Raw genomic sequence first — 15,172 nt, 5'->3', positions numbered from 1 at the left:
TCCAGAGGTAACGAGGGGAGCTGGTGATCATTTTTAAAGGATCATTTCACTCCAGCACAAAGGATCTTTACTTTGTAAATGTCTTGGCCGCTCTAGCATTCTTTGATTACGAGGCTCCTGATGGGCTGAGGACGGGGGACGGGCCCCAGGACAGGGCCAGGTCCTGCCTGCCCAGTGGATGCCAGTCTGTCCAGCTTTGCACCATCCCCCACTTCCCAGCCAGATGACCTCGTGAAAGTCATTTTACCTCCCTGCACCTAATTTCTTTTCTTTTTTTTAAAAAATATTTAATTTATTTATTCATAGAGATACAGAGAGAGAGAGAGAGAGAGAGAGAGAGAGAAAGAGAAGCAGAGACACAGGCAGAGGGAGAAGCAGGCTCCATGCAGGGAGCCTGATGTGGGACTCGATCCCGGGTCTCCAGGATCACACCCCGGGCTGCAGGTGGCCACCGGGGCTGCCCTGCACCTAATTTCTTATCTGTAAAATGGGGATTCTACAGCCTTTCTGACAGTGTTATCACAAAGTCGAATGAAATTATTCATAAAGGGCTTTGCCTAATGCCCAGCACACAGTACATATTCAATTACTATCCATACACCACATTCACCTGCTGACAAGTAGATTCTGGGCATTTCCATCCTGTGCAGGATCTTCTCTAGGTATTCAAGGATGAATATAAGTTGGTTCCTGCCTTCAAAAACCTTCTGGCCCTCCAGCTGGGCCTGCCATAGCACATCAGAACTACCTGGGAGAACCACCTGGGGACCTGGTCACACCATGTCTCCATCACCACAACACAGTGCCAGGACTCCAGACCACATCTGAGCATGTACATTGGTTAAAACAATACAACAAAGCTCCAAAGCAAGTCAGAATGGTCTTTGGGGGAAACCAGCTTGGTACAAGACCCAAGTTTCAAGCTCTGAAACTGCAATGTGTATGGCTGGGACCATTCTCAGGGAGAAAGAACTGGACATAGATACAGAACCTGTGGGACACTGGATCTTTCCACTCAGTTGTATGTATCTACTTTAAAACAAGAAGAGAGAGGATCACTGCTGTAATGAGTCATGATCACCAATGAGAGAGTGTTCTTCCTGTCAAGTGAACTGGTCTTGTGGGAACAGGTGGGTGTGAGATCAGGTTTTTCTCACCCCATGGGGGACTTGCTCTGCCAGAGGGCAGTGGTGGGGGTCTGCATGGCTCTCGGGAGGTGTGGGAACCGGGCGTTCAATTGTGAGTAGGGAGGAGGCTGCAGGATGGCTTGGCATGTCTCCGGGAGGAGTGGGCACAGGGGTCTTGACGTCAGGGTAGTAGGGTCAAGAAAAGAGGCTATGAGGGACCAGGTGGTGGAGGGTCTTGAATCTGCACAAGGACTGAGGCAACAGGAGTGGTGAGGGGGTGATACGGGAGGGTGCGGCTGGGGAGGCAGAAGGGGGCCTTACTGGCTTGGCCCCATCTCTCTCTCAGGTTGGCTGTGCCCTTTGCCCTTCCGATCTTCATCAGTCTGCCTATTTGACTATTTATCAACCTTATGCTCATTCATTCATTCCTTCTTTCAAAAAGTCACTAGTGTCAGTTTCACATGTCCACACCCATGCCCCAGACATCCTGAGAAGTCCTTCCTAGGCCCACTGGGTGGGCGCTCTCACAGATAGAGAGGTCTAAACACAGAACATGGGCTTCACCCCACTTTCCCACTTTCTAGGCTCACTGGAAGAGGGAAGAGGGGGATGGGAACACCTTCCACGCTTTTCCTACCCAGAAGAGAAATTGTGTAGATTGTGAAGAACTGCCCCTCACCTGAAGATGGCCTTTGCCTGCCAGGAGTCTGAGTCTTTGGTGGGGACCATGGGAGCAGTGGTGGAGGGCAATGTGTCTGCTGAGAGAGCAGTGGATGTGGGTGTGGGACCCTGCAGACCCAGGTGTACATTCTTGACCCAAGGCAGATCATTCCAGCTGTTAGAGCCTTGGTTCCTTCATGGCTGGACAGGCTAACACGCTTGCACTGTGAATACTTCTGGGGAGTGGGGCAGGTTAACCAAGGTGACACACTGGCAGTGCTGGGCCTGAACAGCTGCTGAGAAATGGCAGCAAGGCGCCTGGAAGAGGGAACGGCTCAGGTGAGGTGGCAAAGTTTTCAGAGGAGGCTGACACCGGCAAGTCTGAGGGTGGGGCACCTTTTCTCAGGGCATGCTGAAGGCTTGGTTTCTCAGCTGGCACTAACTCCTGTTATGACAGCTCCTGGGAGATGTCCTTCCCTCCAAGTGGCAGGCACAAATGGCTGGGGATGAGGGAGACCTGTGTTTTCCTGGGCTGCTGCACATCCCTGGAGACTCCTTGGCAGTTCCTGCTTTTCCAGTCTGGGCTCAGACTCCATGTCTGGCTCCTGGTGTGGCTTTGTCTTCAGGGCCCAAAACCCCCTGTTGGGAGTGGGGATGGGGGCCGGAGTGGGGTCGGGGGCCAGAGTGGGGTCAGGGGCCTCTCACATTGCTAATTGGGTTTGGGACCTTCTGCTCTGATGTTTGGACTCTTAGCTGCTCAGGAAGTGGGTCCTTGCAGGCTGCCAGTAGGTAGTACCCAGACACCTGTCTCTACCCCTGGGGCCCTGGGCCCAGCTGGCATCTTGGAGACTTGCTCCTGGGGCTGATGGCAGTTTCTGACTCTGATGGCCCAGGTAGGGGAGGCGCTGGTAGCCTCACAATCACATCCCAATCACACTTGGCACATAGTAGGTGCTCTTTACACATCTGTGGTTACTTGACACCCCTCCCCCATCTCCAGGGTGCTGGGCTATAAGTTTCAGCCTGCCTTCAGTGATTCCCTTGTTTGTTCATTCAGTAAACATCCGAGCGGAGGTCTGGCCTAGATCTGATCCAGGAGTTGGAGTCAAAGCTGAAGGGCACATGGTGGGCTGGGCCTGGAAGCAATCTCTGGCTCCTGGGGTGTATGTGTGCGTGAGCACCTGTGTGTGATACATGGCAGGTCAGCACTGTATAGGGGGAAGCCAGGGGATTGTGGGCATGGGGAAGGGAGGAGAGGGGAGGGTGCAGCTCATGGGGAGGCAGCAGGGTGAGCACCAGATGGCTGATAGTGTTGCTGCAGGAGGGGAGACTGATGTACCCTGCCAGCCTGAGTGTGAGTGTGGCTCCTGTGGGGAGCTTCCTGAATTTCACTCTTTGGGATGTGAACAGGCATTGTGTTGCAAGAAAGAGGGCAAAGAGTCTTGCCCAGGGTCTCTGGCTGGCAGCTGGTGGGCAGGATGCTGACCCAGCTCTGTTGGGTGCCAGAGCTCTACCCCTGCCTGTTGTGATCCAGGGCCAGCACCAGGGAGGCTGTGCCCAGCCCAGCCCTTGAGGAGGTGGAGGGAGCAGCACATCATTGTTTGCCAGAGCATGAGTGCAACTGGCCTGAGGAGATTGGCCTGAGGAGATACAATTGCAGTGTTTTGAGACCTCTCTTTGGGCAGAGCTCTCACTAAATGCTTCTGGCAGCTTCTTCTGATCTTATTTTAATCCTCTGGGGCTTTGGGTGCTGGGGTCACATGGTGCAATTTGGATGATGAGACTCTGTCATCCCTAAGTGGTGTGGGCTGGCAGTTTGGTGCACAGACGGTCTTTGTGCAGCCAGTGCAACCTGCAGAATTTCTCCTTGGTCAGAAGGATTTCTCATGCATGTTCCCCTAGGTCCCCCAGACCCAGATTGGCAGGGAGTCCAGAGTTTTGGCAGGAGTGTAAAGTGGTACAAATCTTTTAGCAAGTTGTTTAGCAATATGGAGCAGAAATCTGCCCCTAGTACAGGGCAGTGACAATCTCTCAGGGTCTCAGCTACTTCTATAAAATCAAGCTAATGATACCCACTCCCTCAGATTTCTTGCAAGGATTAAATGAAATGGTGATTGTAAAGTGCTTAGCAGGCAGTTCTTGGCTACTGGTAGTTGTTAATCATTCCATTCCTTACAATGATGTCAAATGAGAAAAGCTTTAAGACCAAGGGTATTTATTCTGGCATTTCATGTTAGTGAATGTCTAGAACAATCTATAAATCTACTACGAGGGGTGTGGTGACATGGACCAGGCATGTACACAAAATAGGATCTTGCCATAGTTGTGAAGAGGGGTTTTGAGGACGTGGGGCAAGTCCACAGGATGGAATATTGCAAGGAAGCTGCGGTTCTGCAAAATATATATAGGACAAACACCAGAGGGGAATTGCAGAAATGCCAGTAAGCAGTGAGGTTCAGAATGAACTTGTCTCTTCCCAAACTTCCCGATTATAAGGTTGTTGGGTTACTTTTACAGACAAATGAAATTGTTTTGAAAAGAGATTTTGTACAAATCTGGCCAGTGAGGTGAGCAGGGCAATGGCTTGTGGGCCCTTGGTGCCTGAATCTGGAGCACTCCTACTTAGTACCTCAAAACATCAAATAAACAGCCTGTGGCCCATCAGGACTCCCATGAGGGTGTTTGGGGGCTCACCAGCTGGAGGGGAGACAGAGGCGTACACTCGAGAGTTCAGGCTCTGCAGCTGGCCAGCACTGGGTGCATCCCCGAGCTATACTGACTGCCAGCCTCTTGGCTATTAAGACTCAGAAGACAGCCCTGCCTTTCTGGGCTGTTGTAACAACCAAGTTGGAGGCTGTCTGTAACCACGTCCGCTCTGTACCCTCTGCCACTCTGTGAGGGCTACTGCCCAGTCCCCACTGCAGGGAACAAATGATGGGCAGCCTGGTAGAGAGGGGTGCCTGGGGACCAGCAGGTGAGCAGTACTGAGCACAGGGCTGCCTTCTAGAGTTTGCTGTTGGCTCCTTCTAAGCATCACATTTGATGGGAAATTCTCTTACACCTGGTAGGCCAAGGGGAAAATACGTTGGGGCCTGACAGCCACACACACTACAGCTGAAATGACCTTTAACGGGTGGGAGGTGTGAACCTCGCCATGACCCCCCCCCCTTGCTGTCTCCACTATCCCCATCACTCAGAGTAGCTCATGGTCACACTTAGGTTCTCAACAAAACGCCTGGATGGTCTGGAAGAGGGGTGAGGCCTGTGTCAGGCCTACCACTTTCTAGCTCAGACCTTGGGCTAGTTCTATTAGCAAGTCTCCCTCTGAGCCTCAGTTTCTCTGTTAGGTGGGAAAGCCACCATCTACCCTTCACAATCTCATAGGATATTCAGTCAATGTTGCTTGTTTTTCCTTCCCTAAGGTAGAAACACTCAGGCACCAGGGGACACTTTCTTTGCCAGGAGGAGGTCTGATCAGCTCCAGTTCCCAACTTCAAGGAACCAGAGAAGAAGGGTGGTGTGTGGAGCAAGACATCTTAGGAAACAGGGCTCAGAACCATCTCCCTAAGCAAAGCCAAACTGACCAGGGACCCCTGTGGGCAGCAGAGTGTCATTGAGAGAATGAAATCAAGCAGCATCTGGAGTCCTGGCCTTGCCACCTTCTAACTGGATGACCTGGGAACACTGGTCAAATATATTTTCTGAGCCCAAGTTCCCATTTGGTGAAAGAAACAAACACCAGCCGAAGAGGGCCTAGAACACAAGAGGGGCTCGACTGTACTTGCTGTTAGGTGGCCCCGGACCTCCAGCCCATGCTGCCTGACCCCTCCTAGCCCTAGTTCTCACCCTGGGGAATCTGCAGGGCATTTCAGCAGCCCGTTCAGAATAATAATGCAAGTAGCTAGTACTTCTTGAGGAGAAATAGTCACTGAATATTAATCAGCTAGTGTAAGCTGAAAAACACAGGGAATGGCTTCCCCAGAAAGCTTTCTGAAGTGTTTTTTGAATTGTCATCAGATGGTTTTAAGGGGTGAGGACATCCGCCTTTGTTTTGGAAAGGACAGCTGACATTGGAGAAGTTTTGTTTTGGGGAAAAAGCAAGTCAAAAAGAGTCAGAATGGAGGGGTGCTTCTCTTTAAAGGCTTCCTCTTAAAAATCCCAAATAGCTCACACCTGGTTGGTTTTTAAAGCTATCTGCAGAATGAATGGCTGCATGAATGGACAGATGGACATCATCTGGAAAGGAAGAACTGGATCCAGCAGAGGGGCCGGCCACAGAGCTGGCAGCCGATGCTACTGGGCCTTGATGAATTCCAGACGTCAAGCGGCCGCGTGAGGCCACAGAGACTGTCTTATTGTTAATCAGCTCCATCCTGCTGTCCACAAAGTTAATTATTTAATGTGCTTTTTGGAAGTGAGAGTTGGGGTGAGAAGTCGGGAGGGCGGAACCCCTCCCTATACTTCAAAGATCTTGTATCTCTTTCTGCTGTCCAAACCCCCTAAATTGCCAATGTACTTTGATATTCCCAGCGGGGACAAAGATCCGTGAGTCCAGAAAATCCAGGCCAGATTAAAGGGCCAGGCACGGAGTCTATGTGCCCCACACGGAACCACCCGCAACAAAGGCCCATTAGGATCTGGCTCCTGCCTGCCGGCTTGTCTTCTCGTGTCTCCCAACACAATGCTGACAGATTGGTGGAGCTGGTTTCTTTCCCCCCAGAACAATATTTTATGAGGAGTCTGTTTTATTAAAATATTTTCCGCTGGATGCTTCCTGTGTTTCAAGAACTTGGTCTTGCCAGCTGGAGCTGATGACAGTTGAGAAAAACACATCCAAGTGCTGTTGTGACATGGCATTTGGAAGTGGAGGAGCACTATGGGTGGGGGGGTGGGCAGCATGTGAGGAGATGTAGGAAAATGCCCCAGTTGCACCAGACATGTCACTGGTATTACGGGAGAACAGCGACCCCCCCCCATTAAAAACTGTGAGCAGAAACTCTTAGAATAATATCCCAAAATGTACTTCTTTATCACCTGGAGGGCTGGAGCGGCTGTGAGCTATGGCCACAGAGAAGCTGTCATTTGTTTTCTATCACTGCCAGTTTGCCAACCCACTAAACTAGCTCCCATGTTCCCACTGGTTTGTTTCCACCCCAAATGTTTCCTGAATAGAAATCTAAAACGAGGCATATCGCAAAAAGAAATGAAAAGTGATATGGGCACAATTCTGCTAACAACAAGGATGACAGGATTAGCAGACACTGGCTTTTTGGCATGTACTGAAGGGGCATCCCCTATCACTGGGATGGGAGAGTGATAGCGTAAATAAACACAATTAGGAATTCCAACCTCTAATCAGTGACCTGGACACAATGTGGGAAATGCTTTTCAGTAAAACATGGGAGTGTCGCTGATCTGGGATGCTCTCGTGCAATACAAGGATGTTCTGGGTTTGCATTTCAATATCCACAGGCCCATGGCCCTGTATCCCAGTACAGTGTCTAAAAGATTTAGCCCAGTTTTAAAGACAAGTAACTAATTTCATCCTTCCCTAAAGAAAAATCTTTAGGTTCTGAGGAGCTCTGAAGCTACACAGCATTTTCTCCACAAGGGGGCAATCATAATCCATGCCAGTCACGGCCAGAGCCGTAGTCCTTAATATTCCCACTGTCCTATTGTGCAGAGGCTAAGTTATACCTACAACCAACTTCAGAAGTCCTCTCTTCCAAATTTTGCATAACCAAGCATCTTTCAAGACACGTGTGCACGAACACACGCACACGCACACGCACACACACAGTCTCCCATAGCTTTCTGGGCAAGGTTTAAGTAGGCCTAGGTAGGCTGGTTCTGAAACAACGCAGTGGTATCAAGTGCCGCTGTACTGTAAACCAGAGTATCCTAGAGGAGCTGAAGTATACCGCAGCCCGGGATAGGCCACAGCTTGGTATGTCAGAACTGTTTCTTCCTTTTGGCTCCTTTTCTGGCTAGAGCCCGCCATTTCCCTTAGCTTCCTTCCCTGACCACTCTTCTGAAAGTAGAGCGGACAGGAGGAGCATTCCTCTCATCACCCAAGGGACCTCAGGGTTCCTGGGGCAGCTGGTTTGGTTCCCCTAACAAACCTGAGACCGAGATGATTTCGTGTACTTTTTCAAAGCCTCCCAGGAGGCCAGTGTGTAGCTGCTGAGCTGTCTGGGCAGAGCCCCAGAGCTATGGGCCTTGGGGACAAAGGGAGGCCCTCCAGACGGTTCTGGACTTGGGGCTGCGTGCAGCTCTAAGTCTCACACCACTTGGGCAGCTCCATCTCTAGGTGTTGCTCTTCCATTTACCTCATTAGTTACCTCCTTGATCCCGCATCTCTCCTGCATGTGACTCTGAGCTGGGCCCTATGCTAGCTTCCGGGTAGAACACCCAGTGCCTGCCCACAGAGCTCTGGGCCTGACAGGAAGTGGGAAAGCCAAGCCCTAATAAAATAAATAAATGCCATGGCACAGGGGAGCAAAGGTACCGGTGGGGGTGGGACAGTGGGTGAGGACAGTTCTGGGTATAAATCCAAGTTCTAGAGACCTCAAGCGCCCCAGGCTTAGGAGAGTGGTGGCCTTTGTTAAATATATCGTCTCCTTGACCAGGGTCCTTGCTCCTCCCTGCGGACCCAGGCTGGGACCCTTCTTCTGAGCCTATTGGAATCCACTTTGGGTGTCACCACTCAAAACCCAGCCCAGATGCCTGGCTCCCTGGCCTCTGGGCTTCCTGCTGGTGTGACAACTGCTAGCAAGAGCCAACATAAAAGATCAAGCCCAGCTCCCCGACTACCTCTTTGTTGAAACACCCAGTTGGGGCTCCAGGAAGCCTTTCAAAGGCCAGGGTTGCAGCAAGGACCCCACAAAGGCCTGGCCCCCTGGGCTCTGGCAGACAGAAGGAAGGGAAGCAAAGGGGCACTCACTGCTCAGGGCTGGAGATAGAAGTCCTCCGGCCTTCCACCGTGATGTTGCTCTTCGGTCTCTTCACGACATGTGGACGGGGAGGGCGCACCTAGAATGGGTACAGGGGGAAGTCCCCAGGGAGTCAGTTGGAAAAGCCATACAGGAAAGCCATACAGATCTGCAGATCTACATAAGCAGCCCCCAAATAAATGTGGAGGCATGGGCATGGTATGGGCTACAAAAGCTCTGCTTATTGTGAGAACATTGCCCCTGAATTTGCAGCAGACACATGACCTGGAATTCCGTGGCCTACTCAAATGGCAAAGGTCCTTTTGAAGAGCTTGCAAGTAGGGGACAGCATCATGTGAGTTTTGGCAGGGCTGCCACGGGAGCTCAACGAGACAATGTCCATATGGGACCCAGAACACAGAGGCCCTCATTTATGATAAGTCCCCAGTTGCCTTCTTCTAGAACCCTGCAACTGGTTTGGCAGAACAAAAAGGTTTCACTTGGACTTTATTTCTAGGGTGCATGTGCTTATTTCATTCTTTTTAGCAACTGAATTACAGGATGCTTATTTTCCTGAGTAGGATGGGGGAATAAAGCAAATGATAGCATTAAAGAGTGCCAATAAAAATCATCTTTCTGTTGCCCAGGCCTTCCTGGGCAGACCTCCCAGGTGGGCTCAGCCTGGATACACATACGCCATGGAGCTCCTGCATACACATGGACCCAGTTTGAGGGTCAGTGGTGGGTGTACTTGACAGTGAAGTATACAACTTCCTAATCCACAGCTGGCCTGCAGCAAGATGTTTTTCTCCCCCCTGATCTGTTCCCTCTGAAAGCCAAGAAGGGGGCCCACAGGAAAAAGATACCTCCTCCCCCACCCCGCCCAAGGGCTTATGATGTGAGTTAGGCTAAAAATTTCTAGGTGTCCTTAGAAGGATACTTGTCTGGTCTAATCAACATTACATGCCTTAAAATTTGGCACCATCATCTCTGAGCATTTCCAACCCCAGAGAGGGACTGGAAAGAGCTAAACTGAGAAAGTCTGGCCATGACTTCTGTTGCCAATAAATATGCCTGGACATTCCAGTGCAGGGGGCTTGCTCTGTCTCTGCAGATGAGGGACCAAAGTAGATTAAATGCCACCATCGCTGAGGTTCTCAGACAAGACAGGGAAGGAGAGCACACACATGCTCCAGTTACTGCCAGCCCTCTCCCCTGAAGCCCCCGCCCCACCCCCCAGCAACTTGTGGGCGACACAGCACAGTGGCTGAGGAATACAGATTACAGCAGTTGGCTGCACAAAAGGCAAGTCTTCACAGAGTCTCATCAAGTTCTCAGGTCTCCACACATCTGCTCTAACCAAAGTTTTTCCTGTGGAATGGCCAGTCTGATCTCAGCCTCGTTTGGCAAATCAGAGATGCAGTAGCAGCCAAATGCATTCCACCAAACTTGTGGTCTTCTTGCACGAGGCTCCTCTGAATAAACATCCAATGAGATGGTGTAGGGAAAGTGCCAGCAAGGAGTCTGGCACATATTGGGGCTTCTCTGTGACCTTACTGATAACAAAAAGAAGACAGGGATGTGGTATCTCTGATTAGAAGATGCCATCTAAGATGACCTGACCCTTGCCTAGTAACCTGCTCAGTGCCTGGTCTTACAGGCACTGTCACCCAGCAAGACTTTTAGGAACAAATGAAATGTGGCTGCTTAGAATCTAAGAAGTGCCCAATAATGTTGCCATTATCATCAGTGTCGTTATAACAGTGCCTGCTACAAAGCAGACATCCGGTCACCATTGCTGACTGAATGGATGGCTAGATCGCCGGCATTCAAACTCTGAGCCAGTCTCCCTGACCACAGCCAGACCCCTCTCCCTGTCGCTGCTGCTCAACGGGGTCGCCGGGTTGGAACGCTCCCCCAGGCTTTTCACCACAAATGCAGATGTGCAGTGTGGGTTGACAGAGCAGCTCTGCCCTGCCCTGGAGGTCGTGGGGTGGGGGTTTCAGGAAAGGTCAGATATTAAGGCCTGTCAGCCTGTCCCTGCACACGGCTGCTCCTCGCTACAATAAAGGCGGGTGAGGAATGTGAACTTGTGGCTGAAATGGGGGGGATTAAGTTTGTGGCAACTTCAACTGAACTTGCAACGTGGTGAAACATGGAGAAAAAGAACAACAGAGCTAATTAGACGAGCTGAGCTGTCAGAGTGCCGCCGAATGGCTCAGCGCCAACAAACAAAAGGAATGGGTTGGCAATCAGCAGGATCGATGGAGAAGACTGCTTCATTAGGGATGATAGAACAGAGCAGGGAGAGGCCTGGGGGAGGGGAGCAGGGAGGCAGGGAGGCAGGGGAGAGAGGAAGGCACAACACACCCAGAGACAGTCAGTCACCTGCACAGCTACACACACGCCCGGAGTCACACACACCTGACTGGTGTGGACAAAGCCAGGCACAAAATGACACAGACAACCATCCAGAGACACTCACAGGCCTCACGGCGCCGACATTCACAGTCTCACAAACACACTCACTGAGGCACACACAGGAGTCGAAGGTACATGCACGACTCTCTCTCTCTCTCTCTCTCTCTCTCTCTCACACACACACACACACACACACACACACACACACACACGGCTGCAGACGGTCAGCTAAAGCCGCAACCAGGCTCCGGCACACACACAGACAAGATGGTTTAATGAAGCCCGAATCACAGGACGGTGCCGACAACTGGCCCGTCATATTTCAGCAATCACACCCATCTTTTGGGGGTGCTTATGAGGGGAGGGGGCTGGGTCTAGGGGAGAAACCACACGCATACACAACGACTAGCCCCACCAGTGCTGGGATCCCAGCAGCACCAGGGGAGAAAATGCTAAACAGGGATTTTGAGCTCTGTTCAAGGGGGACTTGCGAGGAAAGTTGGGAAACCAGCCAATCCCCCACTGGATTTAAAACCTGAGAAATCTAAGTCGGCAGGGTTAAATGTGTATTGAATACAAAAGCACCGAGTACATTTGATTTTAATGGTGAGCAAGAAATAATAAATACAGAGCTTATAAAGCACTTCACATGCGGCCGACCACAGCCTGCCTCTCCCCTGTGCGCCCCAACCCACTCCCCTTAGTCCACCAGACACTGGCAAGGCTTTCTTCTGCTCTTTTCTTTTTCTTCTTTTTGAAAAGAAAATCTAAATCCTTTGGTAACATCTAAACTCCAGCCACAGGTGCCGGGCTACAAAGCTCCTTCCAGAAAGGCTGAATGGTTACCCCCATGTTCCTGCCACCCTGGGCCAACAGCCCCAATCCTGCCCAGACGTTTGTGGCTAAGTACCCAATAAAGCCCAGCTGGGGGCCAGAGGCTCCTGACACAAGCGCTGGTCAGGCCATTGTTTTCAAGGCCCTTGAGGGATTCCATGCCCCACATCTCCCAGATTCATCCCTAGTGGACAGTGGTGCCCACTGGAAAGGTTGACATGAGCGGACTCAGAGTTAACACACTCGGGGGCACAGAGCACTGCTCAGCCCAGAGAGCACACACCTTCCAGGACTCCCAATGTAGTCCCAGAGTGACCCTGCTTAGCAGATGGTGTTTGGGGTGACAGGAGTAGGGTATATGTGCTACTTCGTGCCAGGGACTGTGTAGGCACTACACACATGTGACTCTACTACTCACCAGGCAGTGTTACTAAACCCATTTCACAGATGATGAAATTGAGACTCAGAGAAATTAAATGTCTTGTTCAAAGTCATACATGCTAACCTGTGTTTCAAATCAGGGCAGGCCTCTCTGACTTCCAAGCCCAGGAAAACCACTTCTGCTAGGCACTCTGCCACATGAATGCACCATAACCCAGGGCAAGTACAGCACCAAGTACCAGGCTGGTAGCCTCCTGCACTAGTGTGGTGACACAGGCAAATGCTACTTGGGCTTTTCTCAAGGCCATGTCTGCCTTCCCAAGTACTCAGCTGCCAGTGGGTGTGGTTGGGCCTCCCCTGGTCTGCACAAGTCCCCACAATGGTGAGAAAACGCGGTGAGTCCACTTAGCTGTCTCCAATACCTGAGTTTTTGCAAGGTGAACAATCCTGCCCCAGATCATGCTTTGCAAGAGGGCCCCTGCCTGCCCTGACCCTAGGTCTCTATATGAAATTCTGAGAGCAACCCTCTGGCTTAAGGAGGGACAGGCCTGGGCTCCAAGGCCAGATTGGCCTCTTATCTCTGTGGTCTTGGCTGTAAGCTGGGGAAATAGCCTCTGCCTCCTCTGGGCTGCTTACTGTAGGGACAAAGGAGACCATAATTATGTAAGTGCCCAGCACAGTCCTAGGTGCAGAAAAGGTTCCCAGTAAATGTTAATTCTCTTCACCTCTGTATCCTTGCCAAGCCCCAATACTGCCCTAGAGATTCCATAGGAAGCCTAGCTGGTTGCCAATTACTATTATTATTATTATTATTTAAGATTTTACTTATTTATTCATGAGAGGCTGAGAGAGAGAGAGAGAGAGAGAGGCAAAGACACAGGCAGAGGGAGAAGCAGGCTCCATGCAGGGAGCCTTATGTGGGACTCGATCCTGGGACCCCAGGACCATGCCCTGGGCCAAAGGCAGGAGCTAAACCACTGAGCCACCCAGGGATCCCCTAATTACAATTATTGTTATTATTTATTTTTTTAAAAGCTAAAGTTTTTTTAAATTATTATTTTTAAAGATTTTATTTATTTTGATACAGTGTGTGTATGACTGTGAGTGGGGGAGGTGCAGAGGAAGAGAGAGAATCTCAAGGAGACTCCCCACAGAGAATGGAGGCAGATGCAGGGCTCGATCTCACAACCCTGAGACCATGACTTGAGTTGAAATCAAGAGTCAGATGCTTAACCGAATGAGCCACACAGGTGCCCCTCCCCCACCTTTCTTAAAAAAAAAGATTTATTTTGAGAGGGAAACTATTTTTTTTTAGAGAGAGGGAGAGAGGAGGTAGGGAGGGAGAGGGAGAGAGACAGAGAATCTAAAGCAGACTCCATGCCCAGCACAAAGCCCTATGTGGGGGCTCAATCTCACAACTCTGAGGTGATGACCAGAGCTGAGATCAAGAGGTGGACACCTTAACTGACTGAGCCACCCAGGCGCCCTACTGCCCCAGTATTTTATACAACAGACTCCATGGAAATGCAGATAGAGGGTCCTGGGAGCTCAGGATGCTGGAAAGACCATGGGTTCTCATGTCTGATGACTCCTATCTGCACTTGAGGGACTGGAGTTAAGTTACCAAGCATTAGTTTTCTTGTCTCTAAAATGGGTGGAGACGATGCTTACTTCATAGAGTTACTATGAGACCCAGCGGGGATGACTTGCTGACTATAAAGGGTCCCAGGCAAATGATAGTCACTCAGAAATAGAGTCATTCCTTAGAAGTTGTAAGGTTTAAAAACTCATTAAGAAGAGTAAGAAGCACTGCTGTGTGCTAGGCACCGTCTTTGGTGCTTTACAGGGGTCACCTCCGTTCCCTCTGTCAAAGGCTCTGGGTGAGGACACGCTGGAGAGAGGCGAGGCTCAGAGCTTCAGTGCTCGCCCACAAGTCACACAGCCCCGGTCCGGTCCGCAAGCTTAGCTCTGCCTACTTCCGCAAATCAGCATGCTCACGCCTCTACTGAAGCTCTCACTAATTCACACAAGGTTGAACCCAGAAGGGACTTCCTGTCCCACAAAGCCATTTCTTTCTGCCATGCCTTCCTTCCACTGACAGTGAGCAGAAACACCCCAGCAGCCCCTCCACAGCCGTGCTGATCAGGTTTGGCCTAATCATGGTTTGACTGGGTCCGGGAGGGATCTTGTCTGTGGCGGGAACTGTAGGTGAAGGTATCTAAATCCTTGCCAACTTCCCCTGCCCTCCAACTCCCACACACAGGAGGGAAGGAAAGGAAAACAGTGCCACAGAATTTTCTAGCATCCACACAGAGGGCAGCCACCCAATCGATGCTGGGCATGGGCACTGTGGGGCCTGGCCACCTGTGCCCTTCGGTGGCCACGTGTCACAGGATGGATGCGGACTTGTGCATTGGTAAAGGGGAAGGGCAGGGATTGGGACATGAGTTTGCGGCAACGCTGATCAAGGCTGGACAGGAACCTGACCCTTTTTGCTGGGCTGTAGGAGCTGTGGTTGCTTTGAACAAGACAGAGAAATTCTCCTCTTGATAAAAAGCCCTCACCAAATGGTCCTGGCAAGTCTCCCACTTTCAAGGATCCTGTTACAGTGGTTATGCCTTGGCATGACCGAGAGCTGACTTTCCAAGGAAAACGGGGCCCCATACCCCATATTTTTCCATGGCATTTGTCCCAAAAAACCTCAGATGAGTCTCTCTGCCTTGCCCGCCCCATTCCCAGGTATTGGGGGGGGGGGGGGCTGTCACATGTCATCCTGCTTTTTTTATGCCCTGACTTGGTACCTCACTGGGGAAAGTG

At 50.9% G+C, this 15,172-nt stretch overlaps 1 protein-coding gene across 27 annotated transcripts in view; it reads right to left on the bottom strand.

Moving 5' to 3' along the window:
* The window catches only part of DENND1A (DENN domain containing 1A), a 495,329-nt gene that overhangs the window by 12,135 nt on the left and 468,022 nt on the right, over window positions 1-15,172 (bottom strand). For all 27 annotated transcript variants that reach the window (XM_072748692.1, XM_072748673.1, XM_072748682.1 and 24 more), the window contains one exon: window positions 8,731-8,819. In XM_072748692.1, coding sequence (XP_072604793.1) covers window positions 8,731-8,819 — 89 coding nt within the window. The remainder of the gene's footprint in view (window positions 1-8,730; window positions 8,820-15,172) is intronic.

Source organism: Vulpes vulpes, chromosome 2 (assembly GCF_048418805.1).
Source record: "Vulpes vulpes isolate BD-2025 chromosome 2, VulVul3, whole genome shotgun sequence".
In the NCBI taxonomy this organism is placed as follows: Eukaryota; Metazoa; Chordata; class Mammalia; order Carnivora; family Canidae; genus Vulpes; species Vulpes vulpes.
This window is presented reverse-complemented; position numbering and strand designations above follow the sequence as displayed.